General features: G+C 44.7%; 2 protein-coding genes across 2 annotated transcripts; both read right to left on the bottom strand.

The window, feature by feature from the left end:
* Positions 1–1,953: 1,953 nt before the first annotated feature.
* On the bottom strand, positions 1,954–6,289 carry LOC143322566 (hyaluronidase-5-like). The gene is made up of 4 exons (XM_076733842.1): positions 6,235–6,289; positions 3,061–4,019; positions 2,466–2,555; positions 1,954–2,367 (listed from the first exon to the last, which is right to left on the bottom strand). The coding sequence occupies exons 1-4, from the start codon at positions 6,287–6,289 to the stop codon at positions 1,954–1,956; spliced, it is 1,518 nt and encodes a 505-aa protein (XP_076589957.1).
* Positions 6,290–8,780: 2,491 nt separating this feature from the next.
* Positions 8,781–12,723, bottom strand: LOC143322309 (hyaluronidase PH-20-like). Its single transcript, XM_076733427.1, has 4 exons — positions 12,670–12,723; positions 10,577–11,501; positions 10,145–10,234; positions 8,781–9,417 (listed from the first exon to the last, which is right to left on the bottom strand). The coding sequence occupies exons 2-4, from the start codon at positions 11,489–11,491 to the stop codon at positions 9,088–9,090; spliced, it is 1,335 nt and encodes a 444-aa protein (XP_076589542.1). The 5' UTR covers positions 11,492–11,501; positions 12,670–12,723; the 3' UTR covers positions 8,781–9,087.
* Positions 12,724–13,459: the final 736 nt, after the last annotated feature.

Here is a 13,459-nt window from a genome sequence, read left to right as displayed (position 1 = left end):
GAAAGCGAATAAGCATTAAAGTGTCCTCGTGTTCCTAAAGAACTAAATTCAAATAAATCAAGTCAAAATCTAATTTTCCTGTTATTTATACAAAATTACATCCTTCTGCTCTGGAAACCTCTGGCAGAATTAGAAGTGCAGTCGTTTGCAGACCTGTAGAATAAAGCATTACCCAGTTAGCTTAGCTTGAGTCACAGCCTCGGTGGCTGAAACCAAATACTTTCACAGCGTCAGTCTGACACATTTGGCCGTTTTTCAGAAACTGAGCTGAGATGAAATGAGAGTAATCGTGTCTGCTGTGCTGCTGCAGACTCGGCGTGCAGGAGTCAGATCTTCGCTGTGTGAAATCAGAAACAGCGGTAGAGAGACGCGATCACAGCCGGCCGCTGGAGCAGGAAAATGTTTCTGACAGCAGAGCTGAAAACAGAAGAAAGTCCTGCTGCCTGGAGGACAGACAGCCGAGTAACAGAGGCACAGTCGGTGTGATGGGTGACACATGGAGTTACACAGCCGGCACGAACACAGCGTCGCACTCTGAGGATTCATTTCTCCAGAGTTTTCCAGAGTCTCCTCAGTGTGGATCAGTCACTGGCTGCTCTACAGTCTGCTTTTCTGGCACTTTGGCCAGATTCATCTTCAATCAGACATAATCTAGATCTTTTCGAAGTGTTTTATCACAAATAAATATGAAATAAATGGACATCAGGCTCCATATCTGCTGTCTGCAGCCACATCATCTAACAAATGTGGAAAAATGATATCTGAACACTGTCTGAATGTAGTTCTGTAACTAATTATGCACAGCTCTGATTGTGAGATCAGAAAGTTAAATTATGATGGGAAAAAGAGGAAAGGTGTGACATATTTCCTGAAGTAATCACTTTAAAGTAAAGCAAAATCCTTCATCCCTGATCCAAACAGACCAACAGCAGAAAGTGTGCAGACGTCCTCGGTGCTCTTTGATCAACAACAGCTTTAATAAATGAAATAAATCCAGACGTGAATCTGGTTTGTTTGTGTCTCGGGGGATAAAGTTAGTCTCTGGATTTGTTTGTTTCCTCTGTGAATCTTCTCTGATGGTGATTTTTCCTCAGTTTAAGGAACCAGAAGTCGTGGTTTTTATCTTTCAGTGATGTTGTGATGCTCAGAGACACAAACAGGAATCATCATCCAGACAGCATGAAGACTGCGTCTCCCTCTCTGCTCCTCAGTGAGTCAAACACGTCTTCTAATAAACACTGTTCAGTCTGTCAGCTCTGAGGGTTTCCACCAGTCGATTTAATGTCACAGCAGTGTGACAGTGTCATCCTGAAAAGCCTGAACTCCTGTCAATGCTCCTGGTTTCTTCTCCAGATCCAGACCCTCCTCCTCCTCCTCCTCCTCCTGCTCCCGCACTGCCTGCGGTCAGACTGCTCTGCCATCTAGTGGCCATGTGTCTGCACTTCATTTTAACCGTCCTGATGGTGTCTGTCCACTGCAGCAGGAGGACAGGTAAAACACACACACACACACACGTTAACACAGTCTGCCTCAGTGCGCCCCCTAAAGGACAGATTTGAGATGGTCCTCTGCTTTGAGGAGATGAGCTGAAGATAAAATCCCACGGCCCTCACAGCCAATCAAAGAGGAGTTTCCTTCATTAGAATAATTATGCTTTCGATGCAAAGCAGACTTTCATACCTTAGCGCGCCTCCTGCATTTTAATTGTGGGAAACTCTTCATTTTTTTATAATTATAATTTACACTGTGCTCTGTTCATATTCTGAAAGACGTTGTGTGAATGAGAGATTTGGCCGAACTGAATTAAAAACACCTTTATTGGAAATGCAGGTAAAAACAGTCAAATAACTGAAGAAGAAACTTAACAACACGCTGAAACAACAGTGGAATTGTCCTTTAAGTGCCTGCAGCCACATGTTCTGTATCTCAGGAGTCACGTTGCGTTGGCTCTGCTCACATCAGGACGTATTTCAGACACAGTGGGATCATCACCAGCAGGACGGGGGCGGGTCTTTCAGCCCCGCGGCCCCTCGCGGTGCCGACGGCCTCTTGGATAACGTTGAGCGTCAGGACCGACCTGCACGGCTCCTCGCTGTAGCACATGCAGTCGAAGCTGCGGTCGAACCAGTTGATGTCATCCTGCGAGAGGCCGCCGCTCACGGTCAGCGGGCCGCCGCGGTGCTGCCGCTGGATCCGGTAGCGCCTGGAGTCCAGGTGGAGGAAGACGTCATGGTCCCAGCGCTTCCTCACGCAGCGACCTCGGCCCTGGCAGAGAGCCTTGCTGCAGAGTTGCGTTGCCGTCGAGACATTGAGGATGTACGGGTTCATGATCTGCTCCAGGTGGCGTCGAGCGTCAAAGCAGGAGTCCTGCAGGATGTGCAGATGTTAAGTTCTTATAAAGTGAAGAAGCCAACAGAAGGATGAGAAACCTTCCCAGAAAACCAGGGAATGATGCCACTGTCTACCTCTGTGTCTGTGACGTTCATGTCTCCCCAGGAAACAACGCCGGCGGCGCCCAGAGCAGCAGCTTCTCCGATGGTGTTCACCAGATCGAACTGCAAAACAACAGCAAAACTCCTCCTTCATGTTCAACTCTAAAATACACGTTAAAATCAGAAGGAGCCAACGTTTGAAAGCTTTGAAAAAGGTCAATTTTTTTAAATTACCACTGAAAAATAACCACTTTTTTAAACATAATTGCCCCATTTCCTGATGACAACCAACCTTTAGGCCATTGGAGTGAATTTCTATCTGTGTTTCATGAACTCTCATAAGTTTTTACATTAGTTTCCTGAAGTGGTCCTTCGGTATGAGCAGTGTTTGTGTAGCAGTAGTTTAACTCACGCAAACAGCCAAACAGAAGCAAACAGAACTGAAAGCACCAGCACTGTTGGCTGCCTGCAGTTTGATAAACCTCAAGGTCTAAATTCGGACTGCACACACCTGCCAGCCAATCAGAGATTAGTATTAAACAGACACACATACATAGTGTAAAACAAACATTGTGTCTGAAGGTGACATCAAGGTGCGTCTCTCTGAGCCATCACAGGTATGTCTGACCTCTGACATGTAGTCGTCGGTGCTGTCCTTGTACACGGGGCGGATGTAGGCGTAGACGGGGATGGAGTAGGAGCTGTTGGGGAGCGCCGACACCCTCATGGCCTCCTGGATGCGATGCCGGACATACAGCCGGGCCTGCATGGAGTCTCTGAGCACCAGCTCCAGGTAGATGGATGGAAAGAGAGCGGTGGACTCCCTCCAGAGCCACAGCAGTTCGTCGTTCCTGTCCTTCTCGATGGCAGGACACTCCCCGGTGAAGCCCGCCATGTCCTGGTTGTAGTCGTAGTTGTAGCAGTCGGGGTAGAGGTAGTAACCCCACAGTCTGTTGGGCCTCAGCCTCTTCCCGATGCGGATGGATCGGAGGAAGTACCTTTTGGCTGCACGTTCGAACACGATCTTCGCTCGTTCCTCGGCCTCGTCATCGGACAACGACGCGTTCTTCTTGAGGACAGTTTCAATAGAAATCTGACGATAGATGTCTTTGCTGCCCCAGTTTCGGACCCACTGCGGCCTCCACTCCTCAAAGTCAAGCACGGCGAGGCCCGGCCGGTCGGTGGGGATGTAGTACTCGATGTCGTCCTCGGCCAGCTCGTGGTGCTCCTGCAGGTCTATCAGCTGTGGCAGGCCCTCGTCGTACATCTCGCCGGTGTCTTCGTCCACGTAGGGGAAGATGCCGAAGCGGTCGGTGTAGAATATGGAGATGCTCTGGTTGGTCGCCGTCCTCAACGTGCTGCTGACAAAGTGGAAGTGGGAGAGGTCGAGCGGCATGCCGAAGCGGATGTCGCACAGCTCAGTCGGGGCATTCCACATGAACAGGAAGGGCTGGCTGGGACGGACGGGGGGGTCTGTCCTCGGTGAGGCCTGGATGGAGCGCAGCAGGGCCAACGTGGTGATGAAGATGAAGAAGAAATGCTGTTTGTCCTCGAGCGGTTTGACTTTGTTCATCTTCAAACAGTAATCTGAGGAAATGGAAACATACAGAAGAGACATGAGGTCGCAGTGAGTTCCTGCAGCTCTTAGATAAACCATCAGCGCTTCAGTAAACTTTTAGCTTTCAGGCTAACGATGTAGAGAGGGCGACAACCGCACACCTGTTAATTTACCTGGTTCAAGAACAAGAAACAGCAATAAACTGAAATCCCTGTTCAGAGTCTTTCCAAAGAAGGAAAGCAGCAATGGAAGCATGGAAATTATCCCAATGGAACAGACAGCAGCAATACAATCAGGAAGATATAACAGAAGCAAATAAAATGGAAAAACTGAAAACTGCTCACATAAAACTGACTGACTCCAAAATACAGAAGAATGAATGAATCACACACATCTGCCAAATAGAGAGCATAACGAAGTGCATCAATATTTTTAACATTTTTATTGATAGATGTTATCTTTCTGTTCAGAATCTGTCAGAATCCTCACCCGCCTCACCCTCACCCTCACCTCACCTCTAAAAAGTTACTTAAATCTGACACACTGAACCTTTACTGACCAATAGTACTTATTGATGTATTCAGTTATTTTTTAACTTTTCTGCTCGTTTTACTACATTTCCTCAGTGTCAGTGTCCAGTTGTCACATTTCCTGCACAGGCTGAATGTTTTGTGCGTAACACAGTTAGTGAACCACCACATATTCCATTTTTTTCCAGCTCAGCAGATCAAAGGAACCATCGGCTCAAGTTGAAATGAGGAGTTGGAAAGTTTTCATATGACAACTGATTCAGCGCCACATGTGCTGATTTATGTTTTTAATAACCTGAAGACGAAGCGCTGACTCAGTAAATGTTGAGCTGTGAAAACTCAGCTGCTTCAGTTTGTATCTCCAAACCAAGCTGTTCAAATGCTGGCGTGTCAACACGTTCCCCTCCCTCTCTGACTTAACTGTGGAGCTCTTGAGCAAGGCACTTTATCTCCAGCTCAGGAGATTCTGTGTGGACAAAGACAGAAAAGCCAGCTTGAATAAAAATGAAAACATTAGCAAATGATAAAATGTCATTACAGTTCTAACTTTCACTATCACAGTTGTTTGTGCAGTTTAAAAAAAAAACCTTTCATGTTACCAGGAAGCACATGATCACTTAAAATATTGATTAGTGCAGCGTTAAGACCCATCTTTTATGAATAGTTTTGGGAAGGAATCCTTTTTGACGCCCACGAGTTCAAAGAGAAGATTGACTCTAAAGCTCACGAGTTCACACGTTGTTACGACATTTCTTGATCTGAACCTGCTGTCCAGCAACCAGCAGAGACCCCAGGAAACCCCCCCCCCCCCCCCCATAATTTATTTTTTTAATATACTTCCATCTTAATATGGATTTAACAAATAAGATAAACTCATAGACTCATATCAGTATAAAAATAACAACAGCAATAATAATAATAATGAATGATATAAATGTCTTTTGCCAGTTTAACATGGCAGCATGCTTACTTTTATTTTGTGTTCTGTTGTCTTATTTTTCAATTTATTTTCATGTTAAGTATTGAAATTCATATTTTTGTAGAAATCCCTGTTTCAGAGTACATTGACTTTAGTGACCATACGCCCTGCTCAGTTTACATGTGGATGATATTTTCAATAAGAATACACAAACTATAATTTAGATTTAAAACATGTAATTTTAACAGTTATATATATGTTCATATATAAATATTAAATTTTCCTCATCTATGCTGATATCGATGCATCGGTATCAGGACGGCTCAGCCAAAAACAAAAAGACAGACTTGAAATCAGACACTACAGAGAGTTCACGTCTAATAATATCGAGCTGTCTGCTGTGGCTCGTACTCACATCACTGGTCCCGAAAACTGTTTCCCATCTGTACTTTTGAGGGTTTTTACAAGCTGTCTGTCTGTCTGTACTGACTGATTGACTGAGACGGGGCTCACTCTTTGAAGCGCTGACTGAGCGTTAGCTTCAGTATCTTTACGAGCTCACAGGATCTGATATGAAACCACAGCCGCTTTGTCTGCAGGCAACTTACAGTCTGACACTTTTATGGTTTCTGTAATTTCAGCGTTAATAAATGTAATGACACTCTTTTCGAGGCAGAAACAATGCTGCAGCTGCCGGCGACCTGAACCCCAGTAACGTTCAACTGTCAGGAAACACCAATAAACCTTTTGGCCCAAACGAGACAATTAACTGAGAGGTCATTAAAAAGCACCAACCTGCTCTGGAGGTCCAACTTCCCGCCTTCCACACTGCACACTGTGGTGAAGTCATTACCTGTAAGTCATGAACACTAACCCTGCTCTCCTCTGGGAGTCTAAATAGCTCCTCTTTAAATAAGCTGTTGCAGGAGCTTCAATTACAGTCAGAACACTTGTGGAAACTTGTCACAGCAGAATGATTTGCAGGCCTGAAGTGATCTGTTATTTATTGGGACGTCCTGATGAGTTCCAGGCTGAGGACGAGCTCCCTCCTCCCTGCCTGGAGGAAGATATCTGAGGAAGCTCCGGGATGAGGACAATGTGTGGACACACTGCGGCTCATATGTGAGGCTTCTGTCCAGACACGCAAAGAATGCAGCCAGAGCTCGAACTTGGTCAGCTGTGGTTGGAAATGTACGGAGCTGGAGGAAATCTACCGGATTTCATCATCAGAATGACGAATCACATGAAGAAGAAGCTCGGCTGATTGCGTCACGTATCATCATTAACATCTGCTCAAAGCTAAAGCTCAGCTTAATAGCCACTGATTTTCAGGTGGGTTTTATTAACGAGGGTCTAACAAAGGGAAGAGGTTTACCTCTACAGTCAGTGGGAGATACTCAGAACCACCAACCCTGATGAGGTCATTGTAGGAGTTATTTTCTTTTGTGTTTAGGCTGTTTAAATGGGACACAAAGACACATAAAAAACAAAAATACAAAGTCGTTAAAAACAGTAAAAATGCCCTGATCAGAAATGAGGACGTGGTCTAAGTGACCAGACGTGGTGGACGTTGGCCTGAAGCTGCTGGCTTCTCTTAAGCATCTGCGCTGATGTGTGAGCTGCACTCTCTGCACGTGAACGTCTCACCCACCTTTCGGCTCCTTTTACACCTGGAATTAAGACGAGATCCGTATCTGGAGACGCTATCTGGATGATGGATGTTTGCGTCTACACCTGGCCGGCCTTTCAGCAAACATGGTGCGTTCGAGGAAAGTGGGACTGCTGTGTGGGGTCGACTTCCTTTACCTTCTCTGAGGAAGGAGTCGCTTCAGAAGAGATGCTGACCTTTAAACCTTTGTCTTAGGAATGTGCTCAGGCTGCACAGGTTGCGTTCACACCTGGCTGACATATGCGTTCTGCAGTTACACGTGACAGTAACATGTTTGTCCTTTTATCCGAATAATCTGTACAGATACAGATTACTTTTTAATGCCCGGAGTCAATGTGATCACAGAGAATCGCTGAGGGCTCCTGCTTATGCTGTGATTAAGCACGACAGATAACGTAATAATGATATACACAAACACAATTACTCATCCTAATACTGGCTCAAACCGAACAGCTGGAAAAAAGCCTTGAGCCACCAGGTTTGTTCCAAAAACACAATCAGCTACTTCCCGTTAACAACCTTCACATTGTGACTTGCATGTCTTTGCAAAATTAACTTATTGAAGAATAACAGGAGGTGTAAAAACAGACAAATTTGGGGAAATTTGCACAGAAAAACTGCAAATATATTTTGGGTGGACATGAAGTTCAACACTACGTGCAAATTAGCAGCGTAGCTCCGTTTACTGTTAGCTTCTGCTTCCTGTTGCTAGAGGGAACCAGTTACCTGAAGGAGGCTGCGGCTCGTCCTTCCAGCACGTCTTTGCTTTTGGTGGAGAAGTTAATACATCATGTTCATACGACCTGTCCACCGTTAACAGCGATGTTTAACTTACTCCTCAGGCTGTCAGTAATAAGCTGTAGAAATACATGGCCCTGTGTGTCAGGGACATCACCTGGACCCCATCTTACCCTAAAGATCTGAATCCATGCGCACAGATATTTTCAGCTTACATGCAGACAAACTTAGCAGCATCACAATGACTGCACTTCATCCAGGTGTGCCAAGGTGTTGATATGGTGTTTGCTGTTTTCCAGACACACCTAAATGGAAACGATCCATCACTGATGTTATTAATTCTAGCTGAGCTCTTCGTGCTGCAACAAGTCTGCAGTGATGAAGGTCTGGTTCTCTTACAAGAAGGTTGGTTTAGTGTTTACTGCTCACTTCCAACATCCAGCCAGAAAATCCAGAGTTTGTGACCAACGTCAGACTGTTCTGAACAAACCCAGACTTGTGTTGGTCACGCTGTGGTTTTGACTTTTCAGTCTTTGGCTGTTGGACTCAGATTCGTCTCTGTCTCAGGGTCGTTTGGACTCTGGTTGGTGTTTTGACTCGTGGGCGTTTTGACCTTTATCTGACTCCTGAGTGTTTCTACATGTAACAACCAGTTAAGCCCTGATTTCAAATGTGCAGTTTTATGCATAAATGTGCAGAACGATGTCAGATTTTCACAGTTAACCTGAAATTTTTTGTTTAAATGACTTTAAATGATTGAAGCTGTTTCCTGTTAATATCAGATTTCAAACTCAATCCAAACAGCTGCTGTGATCAGCTGAGCGTATATCTTGACTTAGTCTCGAGTCCATTCAGTATTTACACAATTTCAAAACAACTTATCTGAGACTCTTCTGTTCAGTTTGTCAGTGAAACCAAAAAACAGCATATTTTTGCAGAAAAGCATTTATTAAGGTTCACTTTGGTTCTCAGTTCAAATAGATAAGTATTGTTGCATCCAACCCTGAATCCAAAAAAGTCTGAACTCTGTTTAAAATATAAATAAAACCATAATCAATCATCTCCAAACGAACTGTGTTTACTGACAGCAGTTTTCTGCAGCGTTCCTTTCACAGTGCCTTCAGACTTTTTAGGAATCAGGCTTGTAGCTGGTTTCATAACCTCATCAAATTACAGAAAGTAGTTTTAATTGTTTTCATGACTACATATTCTGATCAGCAGTTCTGAAAACAGTCAACAGATTAAACCCAGATGAGTTTGATTGTGGTTGGATTCAACAGTTTGGGTGAACAGCGCCACCCAGCGTAGCATTGGCAAGTGAAGTTTGCAGCCCAGGCGTTCAGGTCGGCAGTGGAGGGGCGACCAATCGCTACGTACTTCCTTTCAGCCCGCAGGATGCTGAAGTTGGCGGGGTTCAGGTGCAGGTAGTGGGTAGAGTTGTAGTTCTTCCTGATGCAGCGGCCCTTCCCCTGGCACAAGACCTGGCTGCAGAGCATGGCGGCTGCCGTCACGTTGGCGATGTATGGGTTGAAGGTGGACGTCAGGTACTCGGACAGAGACTGACAGGCAGCCTAAAGGGTTTTTAGGTGAGACTCAGGTAAATTAGGACAGAATTTAAGGTCAGTTACAGGTTTAGTTTAAAAAAAGGGCAAACAATATAGAAAATGTGAAGAAATTTCACTCTGAACCACAAATGTCAACCTGCTGGTGGCACCACAGGAAAGTCTCAGGATCATTGAATGATGATGCTCTGAGGAGCATAAATGTCTGTTCAACATTTCAACACTGTCCGCCTGATAGTTGTTGAGCTATTGGACCAAAGCGGTGGAGGGACCGACTAACAGGCAAGCCGGCTACATGGAGCGTGGCTGTGAACTCGGTAATAAACACCACATATTTTTCCTATAATTTCTGTCGGATTGTACTACAAAACAAAGAGGATTGATCAAATAATTAAAAAAGATAACACAAAAGCAGAAAAGCCTTTCATGTCTGTCAGTTGAGATAGTGAACACTGCAGTGTCACAGCTGTCAGTTCCTCCTAAAAGAGGAAACAAAGGCAGATTATTTGCTGATTAAAGTCTGGTCATCTGGCTTCCTGTTTTCAGACCTGTGAGAAGTTATTACATAGATAGAATCTCATGGTCGCAGACTCACAGTTACAAGAATTTGTGTCACTGTACATCCACTGCAGCCCAGTAAGGAAACAGTGAAGACAGAGAAAAAGCATGTTTACAACCACTTTTTGAACATACACATCAGTATAGAAATATTAGAAAAAGACTTTACTGTGGTTACCTCATTGTTGTAGTCTTTGGTTCCTCCCCACATCACGACCCCCGAAGCTCCCACAGCCGCAGACTCTCCAATGGTACTCACCAGGTCCGCCTGAGAGGGGGCAAAGCAAAACAGGAGATTTGACATGTTGATAAGAAATACTCCAAATAATCAGGTTACAGATTCATTTGTTTCAGTTCTACAAAAGGTCACTTCTAAAGTCAACGTCAACAAACTTCCTGCTGGCAGATAATCCTGTTTAATCAACCAATTTTCCCTGTCAGTTAGTTTAGTGCCACATGGCGATGTACGATGAAAATGTGTCCCTAGAATGTAATTGGTTGCAGAACATTTAGGGTTAGAATAACCCATCGGTCAGGCGTTAGGACCTGACCTACAAACATGAGCAGTATCGATCAGGCAGGCTGTACAGAGCGGGTTGTACCAGCTCACCTGGCTCTGGAAGTTCTGGGTCTGGTCCCGGTACAGTGGCCTAGAGTAGACATAGACCGGCATCATGTATGGACGTTTTGGCAGCATGGCGACCCTCAGTGCCTCCTGGACACGGTTTCGGACAAAGAGCTTGGCCTGGGGGGAGTTCCTCAGGTTCTGATGCAGGTAGATGGAGGGGAAGAGGGCGGTGCTGCGCTCCCACAACCACATCAGCTGGTTGTTCTGCCTCTGGGCCTGCGGGGAGCATTTCCCCGTGTAGCCAGGCTTGTCCCAGCCATAGTTATAGCAGTCGGGGAACAGGTAGAAGCCCCAACGACGGCTCGGACGCTCGCCGATGCCAAGGCTGATGGTCTTCTCCATGAAGCGTCGACTGGCTTGCTGGAACTGTTGCTTTGCCAGGTCACAAATCTTCTTTGATGATAGAAACGGGGCCATATGCAGGGCGTGAGAGATGGACAGCTTCTGATAAATACGTTTTGATCCCCAGTTCTGTTCCCATAGGGGGCGCCAGGACTCCCAGTCGATGACAGCCAGCCCAGGAGAGGAATCCTGGGAGATGTAGTGATCAATCTGGCTCCGAGCCTTGGCCAGATGCTCTGTCAGGTTCCCGTTCTGGGGGACGCCGCCTCTATAGGTCTTGCGTTTCGCCATGTTGACTCTAGGGTAGAGTCCGAGGCGGTTCTCGTAGAAGATGGTGAGGAATTGACCTGACACCGCAGAGGGTGTGGTCACCGCCTGGAAAGCTGCGGTGTCCAGTGGGATGTGGAGTTTTCGACATTGGTCGGTTGGGGCATTCCATATGGCCACAAAGGGGTGGTCATGGATCAATGGCGGCTCAGTAGGCGGCAGTGCGAGGATGGTGGTGATGGATCCGATGATACAAAGGGCAACGCAGGACAGGAAGGGCGGGGCCATCACAACGGCTCTGGACAAATGGAGGAAAGACAACACATAAGGCTCAGTCCCAATTTAACCTCTGACACCATTGATCTGTCCATTCCACCTCTGTCTTCACGTGGAGGAGGAGCCCTGACACTTCTATGACACTGAACTACCTTAAAACAGGACCGCCATCTTTTCGGTTTGTGTGTGCCTCAAGTTTCCGTTCAAACGCGCCCTTACGAAATATCACGCCACCCATTGTGTTCTGTGTCGTTCCATGTCGTATGCTGATTGGTTGTCTGTAGTTGTGGGTTGAAGCAACAGTCACAATGATTTGTTGCTAAAGTTTGCCTTGTGCTGCAATGGAAAGAATGATTTTACCGATAGATGCATGCGGATCTGTTATGTCTACGTTTATTTCTGCGGGTGCGTCCAACGTGGCACCGAAAGACATTTCCTGCTGCACTGTGGTTGGTTGGTTTGTAGACGACGGTCATAGCAGCGCTCACACTGTGGGAACTCTCACAGCTGTCAACACATGCTGATTATTTTGTGGACATCAAATAAATTATGAGACGATTGTTTATTAAATTTCAGTCCTTTTTCAACTTCTGACCAAGAACAGTTAAGAAACTGCGTTCAAACTCATCTGCAGTTTTTCTTCTTCCTGTTCATCGATGAGCTTTTTCCCTCACAAATAAGCAAATGAAATGTATTTATCAAGTTTATTATCATGTTATTGTGCTGTATGAGCATATTTCAAATCAGTTTGGTATCTACAGAAAACATTCTGGTTAATAAAAAGATAATAAAATAAAAATAAAACTAGGTAAGAATATATTCTGAATACAAGAATTCTGTATAAAACTAAAGATTTAACAACCATAAACGAGACTGAAGGTGTTGGTTTCTGATTTTCCGATTTAAACGTTTTGTGGTGTTTTCACCCGACAGTCAGGATGCAGATCGTTCATTGATTATTAATTTCAAAGATTTAAGACAAAATCAATTTAACTGCTGCTTCAGAATGTGCAGAAACTCTAAAACTGAGAAGAAATGGTCAAAATGTTCGGATGATTAATTCCACTTCATTTATATATAAATCCAATAACGCCTTTAAACAGACCAGATACAGTCAGCGAAACACATACTTCAAATACTTGTGCAGTATTGACACATTTTGCTGGAATAAAGGGATTGTCAGTTCTTACCTGCTGCTCTCCTCAGTCAAGTTCTGCTCTCTGCTTCTTCTCTACGTCTGTTTTTAACGGCTTCATTTGTCAGAGGAAATGGTTTCTTCACTCGATCCTTATCTGATTCAAACATGTCGTTTTTGGGGGGAGTTTGGGGTTCAGGGGTCAGAGTCTTTTTCTAGCAAATTCATGCTGGTTTCATTTACGTTCGTTTGACACAGCAGAGAAGAAATCATCAGTTAAATATCACAGTTAAACTTTTAAAACATCAGCAGAGAGACATTATTATTGAATTTCAAGTCTCTCTAACAAAGTCTGTGATGAAGATGAAGAAAAACACGTTCGATTGATGAAACCAACTTTAAGCAAAGTACCAGAATTATTGTGATGAAGTCAAGAAAAGTGAAGAAATACATTTTCACTATTCTGCATCTAAGATAACAGATGGTGTCAAATATAAAGCACCTTTTATTGAATTACTTGAAAACAGCTGTTTGTGTCAAATTGTTTTGCGTCTTCAGTTTATAACAGGATGCATTTGAGGGTTCAGCCGTTCGGTCCATTAACTGCTGAAGAGGACAGTGAACTTTACAATGGAGCACAACCATCGACAAAATGACAATAATACATAGATAAATAAGGACGACAGCATTGATAACTGCTGTGGAATTAACCTCTTCTTACAGTGAGCAGCTGCAGCTCTGGGTTTTACCTGCAGTCACCTAAAATGAGCCTTCAGCTTTGCTTCTCTGTCTGCATTGAGCCATTTTTAGTTTAGGTAGTTTCTGTTAATTCAGTTCTCATTTTG

The sequence above is a fragment of the Chaetodon auriga genome, chromosome 6 (assembly GCF_051107435.1).
Source record: "Chaetodon auriga isolate fChaAug3 chromosome 6, fChaAug3.hap1, whole genome shotgun sequence".
Lineage (NCBI taxonomy): Eukaryota > Metazoa > Chordata > Actinopteri > Chaetodontiformes > Chaetodontidae > Chaetodon > Chaetodon auriga.
This window is presented reverse-complemented; position numbering and strand designations above follow the sequence as displayed.

Bases quoted from the DNA above. Each gene is read 5' to 3' on its own strand.
- LOC143322566 (XM_076733842.1), bottom strand. From the start codon at position 6,289: ATGACTTCACCACAGTGTGCAGTGTGGAAGGCGGGAAGTTGGACCTCC. The intron at 4,020-6,234 runs GTTGGTGCTTTT...CCATTTCCTCAG, and splicing joins AAGTTGGACCTCCAGAGCAG to ATTACTGTTTGAAGATGAAC. The intron at 2,556-3,060 runs GTCAGACATACC...GTTGTTTTGCAG, and splicing joins CCGACGACTACATGTCAGAG to TTCGATCTGGTGAACACCAT.
- LOC143322309 (XM_076733427.1), bottom strand. From the start codon at position 11,491: ATGGCCCCGCCCTTCCTGTCCTGCGTTGCCCTTTGTATCATCGGATCC. The intron at 10,235-10,576 runs GTGAGCTGGTAC...GCCCCCTCTCAG, and splicing joins CCCAGAACTTCCAGAGCCAG to GCGGACCTGGTGAGTACCAT. The intron at 9,418-10,144 runs GTAACCACAGTA...AAAACCCTTTAG, and splicing joins CCAAAGACTACAACAATGAG to GCTGCCTGTCAGTCTCTGTC.